Source organism: Ailuropoda melanoleuca, chromosome 6 (assembly GCF_002007445.2).
Source record: "Ailuropoda melanoleuca isolate Jingjing chromosome 6, ASM200744v2, whole genome shotgun sequence".
NCBI classification, from domain to species: Eukaryota; Metazoa; Chordata; class Mammalia; order Carnivora; family Ursidae; genus Ailuropoda; species Ailuropoda melanoleuca.
Window position 1 is genome coordinate 120,647,459 of NC_048223.1, and position 14,443 is coordinate 120,661,901.

General features: G+C 38.4%; 1 protein-coding gene across 12 annotated transcripts in view; it reads left to right on the forward strand.

Moving 5' to 3' along the window:
- The window catches only part of PLEKHA1 (pleckstrin homology domain containing A1), a 43,405-nt gene extending 31,955 nt beyond the window's left edge, over positions 1 to 11,450 (forward strand). For 3 of the 12 annotated variants that reach the window (XM_034663380.1, XM_002924496.4, XM_034663384.1), the window contains 4 exons: positions 3,542 to 3,606; positions 4,208 to 4,271; positions 6,096 to 6,185; positions 9,010 to 11,450. In XM_034663380.1, the coding sequence (XP_034519271.1) occupies positions 3,542 to 3,606; positions 4,208 to 4,271; positions 6,096 to 6,185; positions 9,010 to 9,321 (531 nt within the window). In that variant the 3' untranslated portion in view covers positions 9,322 to 11,450. Of the gene's footprint in view, positions 1 to 3,541; positions 3,607 to 4,207; positions 4,272 to 6,095; positions 6,186 to 7,656 lie in introns of all 12 variants that reach the window. The other 9 variants (XM_011231387.3, XM_034663379.1, XM_002924497.4 and 6 more) reach the window with 9 other exon arrangements.
- The last annotated feature ends 2,993 nt before the right edge of the window (positions 11,451 to 14,443 follow it).

Consider the following 14,443-nt stretch of genomic DNA (forward strand, 5'->3'; position numbering starts at 1 on the left):
ATACGGAAAGGAGAACACTTTTATATTAGATTGGAATTGATGTGAACATTTAACATATACAGATAGATGTAGAATTAAATATAGATGTAAATGTATTCATGCGCTTATATGTGCATCTAGTATGCTTTGTAACTCTGTGCAACTGAAAAAAACCCACCATTTTCCACTGAAAGAAACCTAGGCTTGTGGAGAAATGGCAAGATTCTAAAGCTGAGACAGGAGAAATGAACAGAAACTAAGCCTGGGATGTCTTGTATCAGAAAACAAGTGCTCATAGAATGCTAGGGACATGTCCAAAAGACCCAGAATCCAACTTGGAAACATTCTGCCTTACCAAATTGGGGCATTTTGAGATCAAAATAAGTAATGACGGTAACAGAGTATTGCCCTTTGAATAAAGTAGGAATCCATGAACCCACATAGATATAAATGAGCGAATCCATGAGTATGCATACATACATGTGTACGATGAGGAACAAAGCTGCAAAGTCCCTGTCTACAAAATACACATTAAGTACAAAAAGGGAAATAGTAACTTATGGTGATAGAATTACCACTGGCAGATACCACTCTAATCAGGTGATGAAATGATTAGAGTGGACTTCATCAGGGGTGAGAGGAATTAAAATTATTTACCACCTGACAGGATAGCTTGACAAGGTTGTTGCCTCATTTCTGTGATGTTCCTGCCCAAGATACCTAACCTGAATCTAATCTTGGGGAAGGATCAGACACACCCAGATCAGGGATGTTCTCCAGAATAACTGCCCTGGAGCCTCCAGCAGAGTCCAGATTGTGGGAGTCAAGGACAGAACGACTGAGGAAAAGAAAGACACGACGAGTAAATGTAGCCTGAGATTCTGAACTGAATTCTTTTGTTTTAATAAGGACATTCAGGGGATATACTTCCCTGATTTCGATGGTTGTATTGTGATAAGAGGGTGTCTTTGTGGGAGATACACACTGAAATGAAGGGCAGTGGGGACCAGGTCAGCAACTCGCTCTGAAAGGGTTCAGGAAAGTCAGGTCTTTGTGCTGTGTTTTCAGCCTTTGTCTAAGTTTATGGTTGGTTCAAAGTTTACAGAGAGAAAACCAGGGGGGGGATGTATCTGGTAGAAAAAGGAGTAAAAGACATGGATAGACAATTCATTTACAAAGAAATTTAAATGGCCTTTAAATATATATGAGATATTCAGCATCACTCATAATTAGAGAAGCACAAGTTGAAACTTCACGGAAATATTACTTCTCATCAATCGTGAAAAAGCCATGGTTGAGTGAAGAGATGGGCAATCCTCTCCCCCCAAAACAAGTAAGTATAAATGCTATTCTCTAACAAAAGGAACATGGAATCTTGGAGAGATGGCACATTTCAGAGGTGGGGCAGGCATAGGATAAGCTGGGCGCGGAAGAGCTAGTTGTGACAGAAAATATGGAAGTGGCTCAGAGAATGATGGGGCCATGACAAAAGGATGCAAACCCAGCTTGCAGGGCCTCCACAAAAACTCATACAATTTGAGCACCTAAATAAATAGTAATGTACAACCGAGAGAATAAAACAAGTCAAAGAAGTAAAATGGAAGGAAAAGCATTTCCTTGGAGCTGAAGTCCAGCTAATATATGTAGATTAATTAATGGGGTTAGAAAAAGAATCACCATTCGGCATCACCTACAGTAATGGTTTCAGGCAAGAATCCTCCAAGTTTGATAAAACTAGTGGGCAAGACAGTGAAGGGAAACTGGGTTTCATAGGCTCCAGGTATCTTCCCATAAGATAATAATGACAAAGGAGAAGAAGGTAACTTTCTAGTTACTGGCAAACATGACCATAAGAGATGAGGGTTAACATCTTCGTAATGGGACACACCACTCTCATGCCCTCCCTGAGAATGATGGGATGAGAAGAACAAAGCTCGTCTGTGGTTTCCCACCAGAACTGTACAGCTTGAATCCAAGCCTGGTTAACATCAGACAAGCCCAAATCAAGGGTCATTCTGCAAAATAACTGGCCTGGACTCCTGAAAACCCTAAAGGTGGTGAAAGAGAAAAAAAGACAGCAGAACTCTTCCATGGTCAAGGACACAAAGAGACATCACTGCTAAATACAAGGTCTGATTCCAGATTGAACCCTGGAGCAGAAAAGCCGTAGTTTTCCTGTTTCTGTCAAGTATACTGCTGGGCAGTTAATGAGCTCTGACGATGGTCTGTAGATTAGGTAACAGTATTGCAGCAGTGCGGAGTTTCTGGTTCTCATAATTGTACCGCGGTTATATAAGAGAACGTTCTTGTTTAGGAAATAGGCACTAAAGTATTTAGTAGTAAAGTGCATCCTATCTATGACTTGCCTTCGGACATTTCAGGAAAGGTATACACACACACACACACACACACAAACACACGCGCGCGCACACACCCCATAGTCCCATATATGAACACAAACAATGATTTAGCAAACGTAAAATTTTAACATCTTGGAAAATGGGGTACAACGTATACAGAAATTCTTTGTACTATTTTTGTAAGCCTTTTATAGTCTGAAATTTTGAAATGAACTATTTTGTAAAACTTAAAAGATTTGTGACTTTTTTTAAAAAAATATTTTATTTATTTACTTGACAGAGAGACAGCCAGTGAGAGAGGGAACACAAGCAGGGGGAGCGGGAGAGGAAGAAGCAGGCTCGTAGCAGAGGAGCCTGACGTGGGGCTCGATCCCACAACGCCGGGATCACGCCCTGAGCCGAAGGCAGACGCTTAACTGCTGTGCCACCCAGGCGCCCCAGATTTGTGACTTTTTAAAGTGTCCTGGCATGGTTTAGTTTTTTCTTAGTGTTGCATCAAATAATGGTATGTCTTAATCTTATGGTGTGATAGTGAAATACGGCATGTAATATTTCATGGAATGTGTAGTATAAAGATGCTATTAGGCACTAGTTGTGTCTTTTATCTAGTTTTGTAACCTTAGATGAGGTACTCAGTGTGTGAGGCTCCGTTTCCTCAGGTGAATAGTACTGCCTGCATTGTGGGGTTGTGGAAAGTTTAAGCAAGGTAATGTGTTTGAAAACTAGCGGATGTCCTGGCACTTAGTAAATGTTCACTAAATTGTTCAGTAAATTGTGTTAAAATAACGTATTCATATAAAAGTGATATTCTTTAAATGAGTAATGTAATTCAAAGAAGCTGGGTATTCGCTACTCTGGTGCCTTCTGTATCACAAAAACATTCCAGGAGAGGAAGCATTTCACTTCCAGGGTACCTAGGACTCCATTGGGGAAAGTCTGATGGTTTAATGGCTTTTAGTAAGCTACACTGTCATTAAGACCAGAAATACCGTGAATAAGGGTTATATGCCAGTGTCCTTGTTTCAAACTACAGTGTGTATAAGGTTCTAGTATTTGAGCTGTTCTGATGCTGGGTGGTTCAGGAAGTTAGATTTATGCTTCAAGAAAGAAGCACAGTTTTCGCATAGATCTCCAAGTAAGACAACTAATTCTTAAAAGGATTTTAAGAATATACCTCATGTATCTGTTTGCTTTTTTGCCAGGAAAAGGAACCCCTCCGTGTAATACCACTTAAAGAGGTTCATAAAGTCCAGGAATGTAAGCAGAGGTAAGCACCAGCTCTCACATAGTGCCTGGCACGACTTACTAATACTCCACAGTGCCTTAGTTTGCTTGATGTGTCCGGATGATATTATGCTATCTAGCGTCACTTCTAGTGTTGTAGTTGGGATATGCTCGAGCCTACAAAATCCTCAGATTAAAGTATTGAGATATTTTTTGTTTCATTTGAAAACTAAAAGTTAAGAAACAACCCCTAGGCTTATTAATGGGAAGGAAAAAATTTAATATGAACAACTTCTATCATATTTGACAGATTGATGTATTATTTATTTTAGTATTTGGAAGTTGCTACAGAATAGGGCTTAATAAGAAAATGTGTTAACTGTGTTTCTTAGCAGTTGAACTCTTTGAATTTTAAACTTCTTTTATGAATCTTTTAAAAAATATATGTAACTATATAAAATATGTAAAATTTAATGCAAGAATAAATTGAAAAAGATGCTAATTTGATTTTGCTAAATTACACCAGGATTTTATCTCTATTTATTTTCTTATTGACATATATTTGGTACTAGATAAACAAGTGAAAGAAACACTATCCAACAACTGCTATTTACGTGCAATTGGACGTTTGTTTTTGTTGACAGTGACATAATGATGAGGGACAATCTCTTTGAAATTGTAACATCGTCCCGAACTTTCTATGTGCAGGTGAGATACTTCTTTGGAGATTATAGATCCTCCTACCAAGAGATTGATAATTTCAGAGGTGAAATAGATATAAATAAACTTGTTGCTTATGTGAATAAGAAAAGAAAAACATGACAACTGTAATTCACAACTTAAAAAATGTTATATATAAAATTATTGGTAGGTCATATGTTCAGCAAATAGGGAGTGTACTCTTTGTTCTGAATTGGCAGAATAGAATTAAGTAGTATTTGTGGAAAGGGAAATGCTGTTTTAACTGAGATGCTAACTTTCAATTTGGATTATTTTTGCACATATTTTGGAGTTTTGATTGTATCGTTTTTGGTAATTTTAGAAATGGGGTCTAAAATACCCACAATAAAAATAGACAGTAGATCACACTGGTGGTACATAGGTATCCTGTATTTACCTTTTACTTACACAGCGAAATAGTTAAATTGAGAGTTTTTTTTAAAGAACTTTTGTTTTTGTTTTATAAAAGTTACATATGATTATTGCATAAAATTTGGAAAATATAGAAAAATATGAAGAAAAGGGTATAAAACACACAAAATCCCACATTCAGGAAACCGTTCTTATTGTAGTGCCTTTTTAAAGGCATATATTTTTATAAGTGGGGTCATATGAAGTACACAGTGATATATTCTGTTGAATATATTATAGTCTTTTTTCCACATCATTTAAAATTCTGTAACAACTTTTTACAACTGCACTGTGCTCCATATATGAATGCTCCACAGTTAAACGGTTTCTCTGCTCCTCTGTCACTATTTACATAGTTTTGTACATTTACTATGATAAACAATGTGGTGGTGAACATTTTTGTGCTCAAGTTTGCCTGAATTTCTTCTTTAGGGTAAGTTTCTAGATCAAGAATAACTATCAGAGCATAAACCTTTTTAAACCTCCTTTTTTGCCAAATGGATTTCTAGATTTATGCTTTGCCTTTGCCTGTTTTGAGTTTTTCCTTTTAAAAGTCCTTGTTACAATCATTGGTTCAAAAGAGCATGCTGTCACTTAACATTATCGTTGAACACAAGTAAAGGGCAGTATCTCTACACCTCTCTTAGGTCCTGTTTAACTGGATTTAAAGTCGTAGTAAAGTTTTATTTTTTTTAATTTTTATTTTTTTAAGATTTTTATTTATTTGACAGAGATAGAGACAGCCAGCGAGAGAGGGAACACAAGCAGGGGGAGTGGGAGAGGGAGAAGCAGGCTCATAGCGGAGGAGCCTGACGTGGGGCTCGATCCCATAACGCCGGGATCACGCCCTGAGCCGAAGGCAGACGCCTAACCGCTGTGCCACCCAGGCGCCCCCGTAGTAAAGTTTTAAATTCACATTGGAACACAAGGTCCTACCAAGGAGTATGATACTTTGGAATATGACTACCAGTATTTCTTTCAGTATTTAGTGTAGTACTAGAAAAGATTTCTAGAAAAATAAAATATATAATGATGTCAAAATGTTTAACTACACAATTACATAAATACTCCTGTAATAGATTCAGATAATATAGCGGTAGATAGAGCAAAATGAGGTTTGTCTTTGACTTCTTCCTCTCATTTTCTCTCCAGAAGTATTCATATTGACACTTTTTGATGTGTCTGATCTTAAAATATTAGGTGTCCAACTTTTGTCTCTGTGATAACTTACCATGCAAAACCTGGCTTTAAAAAGTGATTTCTAAAATTTTTTGAAAACCATTGCCTTGGAATGATTTTGTTGTTGACCCTGTAATTTACCAAAATGAATACATTGGATGTATAGACGTAGGAGCTGATTTTGAGGACAAACTGACTGAATGGGTCCTTTCTCTCCCTTAGGCTGATAGCCCTGAGGAGATGCACAGTTGGATTAAAGCAGTCTCGGGTGCCATTGTAGCACAGCGGGGGCCTGGCCGATCAGCATCTTCTGTATGTTTCCTGCTCTCCGGGGTGGTACTCCCTAGGGCCCCCCCCCCCATCCTGTACAGTTATTTTCCTTCCTCTCCCCCTAATCCTTCTGGTTTCTTTCTGTATTGAGATTTATTTGCATGTTGACTTTCATACCAATTGGACTTGCAAAAAATAATGCATTTCTAATTTAATGCTTCCTTGTAGTGTTCTGTATACATAACTTTCTGTGCATTGTATTGTCTTAAATGCACAAGCAGGGCAACTAAAGAATGAACGTTTCCTTGCTTTGTTTTAGGAGTTCTTACTTGTCACTAGGTCTGGATTTGTTACAACTTGACAAATTCTTGGTATGGGATGTGGCCTAGTCTGTAAAGCACCCGAAGTTGCAGCATTACAGTTTGCCCAAAGCCTCAGTTTCCTCTTTCCTCCCTCTAATTTCGGTTAAGGATTTTTTTGACTTACTAGTGCCCTAAGACCTTTGAGCAGCTGGACCCTGATTTAATACGATTTCCTGTTCTCAGCCACTGTTTTCCATTGCATGTTCTCATTTTCATTTTCTGGTAGGGTAATTTAAAAACCCACTGCTTTTCATTATCATAATTGTCTTTGTGGTAATATATAAAATTGAAATGTTAAACATTTTCAGAAATAATAAGAAAAATGTTTTTTAATTTATCATGTTCAAGAACATCATAGGAATAAGATTTGGCTTTAGAATACCTTGGTCACTGGTCTCTCATCCGAAAATACAAATTCTACTGAGGAATAGGAAAAAAAAATTTTTTTGAAGATTGTATTTATTTGCCAGAGAGGGAGAGAGAGAGGGGGAGGGAGCACAAGCAGGGGGAGTGGCAGGGATAGAGAGAAGCAGGCTCCCCTATGAGCAAGGAACCTGATGCGCGGGACTCCATCCCAGGACCCTGGGATCGTGACATGAGCTGAAGGCAGACGCCTAACCAACTGAGCCACCCAGGCGTCCCGAGAAAAAAAAATATTAAGTGTCTTGAAATATAACGCTTCTGTCTGCCGAATGTGGTCTAACATGTAGTTATGAAAGCCTTTATTACCTTCTACAGATTTGTTGTTAATGCCAGATATTCTGCACTTTTGGTATTTTTCTGGTAGTAATTCTGTCTTTTAATAGTTTCCTGGTAGTGAGAACTACAGATCAGCAAATACAAATCCATGTTTCTCATTTCTTTAATTACTCTCCTTATACCCTTTTTGGACTGTCTTAGAAGTCACTTTCATAGGTGTTAATTTTGTAACTGCCTGTGTTTTATGTGACCTTTTCAGCAGCCAAGTATGAGACTCTCTGCAAAAACAATGTCTGTTGGGAAGAGGAAAATTGGAGAAGGGCATTTGTGTTTTGTGCTTTGTGGTGGGGGCAAGGTGGACTTTCTAGCTGTAACTGTCAGCAGAACTTTCTCTTTTCCTCCCTCTCCCCAGTATAGGTTAACTCTAATCTTAGCTTTGCACTGTGTTCCAGATGCGGCAGGCCAGAAGGCTGTCGAACCCTTGTATACAGAGGTATACATCAAGAACTGGTGAATGCAGCACGTATGTGGGCTCTCACGCAAACGTGCCTTCTTACTAGAGGGCCCGGACTCACTCACTACTTAACAACTGATCATAGAAAGTTGAGTTAACCAAACTGCCTTTTGCAGTTACCGTAACTGACTTTGTCAACACTAACGCAAACTATTCACTACAGTCATCCAGTTGGATATGTATATTTAAACAACAATGAAAAAGATAAATCATGAAAAAAATGGAACCTTACTAATTGAAAAAGTCACATTAAGCTGTCTTCTAAAAATTAATTTACTGAATTGCCACAAATTTCAACCTCTATAGTTTATGTATTTTGAAATTTTTTATACTACGCCACTTAACTGCACCCTTGTTCTAATACTATATGCAGACTCATGCATGCATATACGTTGGATAAACTCCACATTACTATAGTTTGCATGGCGTTTTAAATCTCAGGTGAAATATAGCCAGCTCCTGGGAATCTCTAGTGTTTTGTCAGTTTGTAGCACTTTGTTTTCAAAGCACTAGTATCATACATGAACGCAGTATACTAGGAACTCTATGGCAATGCATTTGGAATGGTCATATTAAGGATATCCTTAGTAAGAAGCAAATTGAAATTAAGATTCACAACTGGTAGTTATTTCATCACAGTTTTAATAAATGATTAAATACGTACCCTTTGCTACCTTTAAAATCTTTAGCCATATGACTGTATGACATATTCAAAACTAAATAAATGCAGTGAAAGAAACAGAAGACTGCGCTGTTACTGGTTGCAGCAAAATTCAGGGACAAAAAACTAAGTTTGTCAGACCGCCAGACAAAATTGCAGGTTTGAAAAATAGTGAGTTCTACTTATTAAAGAAATATGGCCTTTCCTTTTTATATTTCTGCATTTTTATCTTTTTATCTTCCTAAACTATGTTGGAGGATTCCTAGTGTTGATTGAGAAGATGCTCTTAAATAGGACGGCAAAGCGGGTAGGCCCCCTTTCAAACACAGTTCGGTCGCAGTTGGAGCACTGCGTTCCAGCGTAGGCTGACTGAGTCTTCAAGTGGCAGAGCTTTGGTGACAGACCTGGTTTCTTAGTGGAAATGGTCATGGCTTTAACCTCACTCCTAAAAATGCATTGCTTTGGGAAGGAACTTGCACATGTATGCTGCATGGCTCATGCTTCTGCTCTCGTGTGTGTGTGTGTGTGTGTGTGTGTGTGTGTTTGTTTTTCAGAGAAGAAAGTCTCACACTGAGTTACTAACTTGGTCGTTACTGTTTGACCGTGTCTGACCAGCACTGCTCTTTGCAGGAGCATTCCAGCTGTCCTGCAGAACCCAAGCCCACTTTCCGCTCTGCCAGCGCAGCCGCCGCCTCACATTCCACAGCCTCTCGCAGCAACTCTCTGGTCTCAAGCTCTACCGTGGAGAAGCGAGGATTTTACGAATCTCTTGCCAAGGTCAAGCCAGGGAACTTCAAGGTCCAGACTGTCTCTCCAAGAGAACCAGCTTCCAAAGTGACTGAACAAGCTCTGCTAAAACCTCAAAGTAAAAATGGCCCTCAGAAGAAAGACTGTGACCCAGTGGACTTGGACGACGCGAGCCTTCCGGTCAGTGACGTGTGAGACGGAAGCGCGTGGAGCCTCGCCTGCCTCCTCAGCCCTTCTAGCCAAAGATGATAAAGGATGAAATGGTTTTTAATACGTCTATTATACTGCCTCTTGATGTACTCTTCATAAGCTGGTAAACCAAGAATCTAGGGAGTGGCCAAACGAAATGTAATTTCTTTAAAAAAAAAAAAACACAAAAAAATGAATGAACGCAAGAGAAAACCTAAGTGTTTCAGTATCAATTGTCTGAAGCTTCGTGTGCTCTCTTTTGGGTGATGAAAATGTGTGTGTGGTATTTTTTCCTAGTGAATTTGACAATTTAAATGTTTAACAACTTAAAACATTAAAAATGCTTATTAATTATTTTGGTTGTTTTTAAAATGCTACTTAGATTTCCTATTAGATGCTTGATATTTACATATTCTTACTGGTTAATATTATTGAATGAAATATTGTCAGACTAAGATACCTAAAATCATGATGTCTGTGGTGCTGTAAAATTTGTACTACAATGTGGACAGTTTGGAAATGATAACATCTCTGATGCTCTGGATCTTGAGGTGAGCGGCACGTGTTGCGTAGAGGGTATCATTGGACCCGTTAGTGAGGGTTGAAGGTTGCACGGGGTGGAAATTAGAACTCACACAACTGTGTCTTGGACATGGGTTTGAGAAAACTTCGGACTTGCTACGGTCTCTGCTTTATGAAACGGTGAAAATGATTTGGTATGAAATTTCTGGGAGATCTGATTTTCATATCGAGGTTTTATAAGTAGTTCTTCTTTCTGTATTTGGATCAGTGAAAGACCTCAAGTTTATATGTAAAGACATACTGCCCTTAGCCGTGCGATTGCAGCCTCTCCTTTTTGTCACTGATTAACCTCTATTCAAGCGCCTGTGTCTTCTCATCTTGTTGGAGAACGTTGTCGGAATAATGTGCTCAAAAGTCCTACGTGATCGGTTGTAAACATTGGGATAAAATTAATTTTCAGCAGCATAGTTAATGTGCTAACTAAGATATCCTCTCACAGTCGAGACGCCAGAATGCTTCTATTCTACTACCTGTGTGATATGTATGTTGTAAAACACAAACTTGAGTGTACGTTTAATCATAGGGTTATCGCAGATGTCAGCACCGCTCCAAGAAACCCTCAGTTTCAAGTGTTGAATAATAGACCAGTTTGAAGTGCCATTTTTATGGTTGAGTCTTAAACATTTGCTTCAAGAAAATAGTCTTGAATTTCACATGCTGCTATTTTTATGATATTTTACCATCTTACTGTGCTGTTTTGTTTTGAATTCGTATGTGTCACTGTTTCTCCTTTGTGTTTTCTAAGATGACGTCTTGTTTGAGAAAAAGGGGGAGAGATTTCCTGCTGCAGTGGTGGGGTCCAGAGGTTACTATCTGTTATAGTGGAATTATCATGGAATCCGTTTAAAAATCCAAATGCATAAAGTGCACCACTCAACTTTTTTATTCATAAGCTAATATTTTGAAAAGTTATATTTTGATTTTTTTCTTTTTTCCAGCTGCATTGGAAAATGGTAGAATGGAAAGGTTTTAAGTAGATATCCCTTTTTCTGCTGGTATATTCATTATAATGGCTCTTTAGAAAGTGACTTTTTCGTGAACACACCTAAGAAATCTTGTGTAGACAGTTGGCAATATTCAGGAGCCTTATGCTTTTTTCTTTGGTACAGCTTCTACATTGCATGTTCATTTTAGCATATTTTGGTATCGGTAATTTGATATATTTCCTAGTGGCAAAATACTAGCTCTATTTTGGGACTTTTTATAGAACTACCCTTGTATTTAGTAGCATAGGAAAATGTTCTTGTGATTGTCAGGGTCTCCTAATATTTATCTCAATACTTTTATAATTCTATGAAAATTATTTAATTATTTTAAAACTTATACTTTTCTTGTAAATATGTCACATCTGAATTGTCAAAAAATTACTTTGAATACCTTAATATTTGCTGCATTTTTTTTTTCTGTATTATAACACGTCTTTCAGAATGGGAATGTACGTGTGCTTCCCAGTGTTTACTTTTACCTCTGTTATCTTTATAATGTCAAACTGGCTGAACACTGTAATGACTTGAGAATAAACTCAAAATTCTAACTTCTCATTTGGTTTGGTTCCACTGTGGTGTGAACGAGTAACACAACTGGTACAAAACATGGGTCATTGACTGGAAGTTACATGTTTAAGGGCAGACTAATTATTTGGTAACCTTTGAAGGTTACAGTTTGATATAAAATTGCACAAGGAAAGATGATTGGTTTTGGAAAAAAGGGCTTGCACTAAAACAAAAACATGTCCTCAAAAGCACTATGACATATGTCGGCTTCAGAGCGTACTTTGAATTGTCCAGGCTGCTTTCGCCGTGCTCGGTTATTGGTTAGACTGGACATGGCATGAGTGAGGCTGGGTGCTGAGGGCATTTTGATTCCCAGATGGGCCACTGACGTGTGCTTGTCAGTGTTAGAGGTTGTTTTTCTCACACCCACTGTTGGTAACACAGAGTCCATGCCTGCTGGATAGCCAGCATCTAATAATGATGGAATTGGATAAAGGCTATCTGACTTAGCAATCTTTATTAACTGATGGGACCTAATTTTATTTCCCGGAAAAGTATTTTAAATGTTTTTATTTTTTATTTTTTTATTAATTTTATTTTATTATATTATGTTAATCACCATACAGTACATCCCCTGATTCTGATGTAAAGTTTGGCTTCATTAGTTGCGTATAACACCCAGTGCACCATGCAATACGTGCCCTCCTTACTACCCATCACCAGTCTATCCCATTCCCCCACCCCCTCCCCTCTGAAGTCCTCAGTTTGCCTCTCACAGTCCATAGTCTCTCATGTTTCATTCCCCCCTCTGATTACCCCCCTTTTCTTTATCCCTTTCTTCCCCTACCGATCCTCCTAGTTCTTATGTTCCATAGATGAGAGAAATCATATGATAATTGTCTTTCTCTGCTTGACTTATTTCACTTAGCATTATCTCCTCCAGTGCCGTCCATGTTGCAGCAAATGTTGAGAATTCGTTCTTTCTGATAGCTGAGTAATATTCCATTGTATATATGGACCACAGCTTCTTAATCCAGTCATCTGTTGAAGGGCATCTCGGCTCCTTCCATGATTTGGCTATTGTGGACAATGCAGCTATGAACATTGGGGTGCATATGGCCCTTCTCTTTACTACGTCTGTATCTTTGGGGTAAACACCCAGTAGTGCAATGGCTGGGTCATAGGGTAGTTCAATTTTTAACTTTTTAAGGGACCTCCACACTGTTTTCCAGAGTGGCTGTACCAACTTGCATTCCCACCAACAATGTAGGAGGGATCCCCTTTCTCCACATCCTCTCCAACAATTGTTGTTTCTTGCCTTGTCTATCTTTGCCATTCTAACTGGCGTAAGGTGGTATCTCAGTGTGGTTTTGATTTGAATTTCCCTGATGGCTAATGATTTTGAACATTTTTTCATGTGTCTGTTAGCCATTTGTATGTCTTCATTGGAAAAGTGTCTGTTCATATCTTCTGCCCATTTTATGATTTGTTTATTTGTTTCTCGTGTATTGAGTTTGAGAAGTTCTTTGTAGATCTTGGATACCAGTCCTTTATCTGTGGTGTCCTTTGCAAATATATTCTCCCATTCCGTGGGCTGTCTCTTAGTTTTTTTGACTGTTTCCTTGGCTGTGCAGAAGCTCTTTATCCTGATAAAGTCCCATAAGTTCATTTTATCTTTTATTTCTCTTGCCTTTGGAGATGTGTCGTGAAAAAGGTTGCTCTGGCCGATGTCATAGAAGTTGTTGCCTATGTTCTCCTCTAGAATTTTGATGGATTCCTGTCTCACATTGAGGTCTTTCATCCATTTGGAGTTTATTTTTGTGTATGGTGTGAGAGAGTGGTCAAGTTTCATTCTTTTGCATGTAGCTGTCCAATTTTCCCAGCACCATTTATTGAAGAGACTGTCTTTTTTCCACCGGATGTTTTTTCCTGCTTTATCAAAGATTAGTTGCCCAAAGAGCCGAGGGTCCATTTCTGGGTTCTCTATTCTGTTCCATTGGTCGATGTGTCTGTTTTTGTGCCAGTACCATGCTGTCTTTGTGATCACAGCTTTGTAGTACAGCTCGAAATCCGGCATTGTGATGCCCCCAGCTTTGTTTTTCCTTTTCAACAGTTCCTTGGAGATTCGGGGCCTTTTCTGGTTCCATACAAATTTAAGGACTATTTGTTCCAGTTCTTTGAAAAATGTCCTCGGTATTTTGATCGGGATAGCATTGAAAGTGTAGATTGCTCTGGGTAGTATGGACATTTTAACTATGTTAATTCTTCCAATCCATGAGCATGGAATATTTTTCCATCTTTTTATGTCTTCCTCAATATCTTTCAAAAGTGATCTATAGTTTCTAGCATATAGGTCCTTTACGTCTCTGGTTAAGTTAATTCCAAGGTAACGCATGGTTTTTGGTGTTATTGTAAATGGGATGGATTCCCTAATTTCTCTTTCTTCAGTCTCGTTATTCGTGTATAGAAATGCAACTGATTTCTGGGCATTGATTTTGTATCCTGCCACCTTACTGAATTGTTCTATAACTTCTAATAGTTTGGGAGTGGATTCCTTTGGGTTTTCCATATAGAGTATCATGTCATCTGCAAAGAGAGACAGTTTGACTTCTTCTTTGCCGATTTGGATACCTTTGATCCCTTTTTGTCTTCTGATTGCTGTTGCAAGGACTTCTAGTACTATGTTGAATAATAGTGGCGAGAGTGGGCATCCTTGTCGTGTTCCTGATCTTAAGGGAAAGGCTTCCAGCTTTTCCCCATTGAGAATAATGCTTGCAGTAGGCTTTTCATAGATGGCTTTTATGAGATTGAGAAATGTACCCTCTATTCCTACACTCTGAAGGGTTTTAATCAGGAAAGGATGCTGTATTTTGTCAAATGCTTTTTCTGCATCAATTGAGAGGATCATATGGTTCTTGAGTCTTTTCTTGTTGATATGATGTATCACATTGATTGATTTGCGAGTGTTGAACCATGCTTGCATCCCAGGTATGAATCCCACTTGGTCATGATGGATAATCCTTTTAATGTACTGTTGGATTCTATTAGCAAGG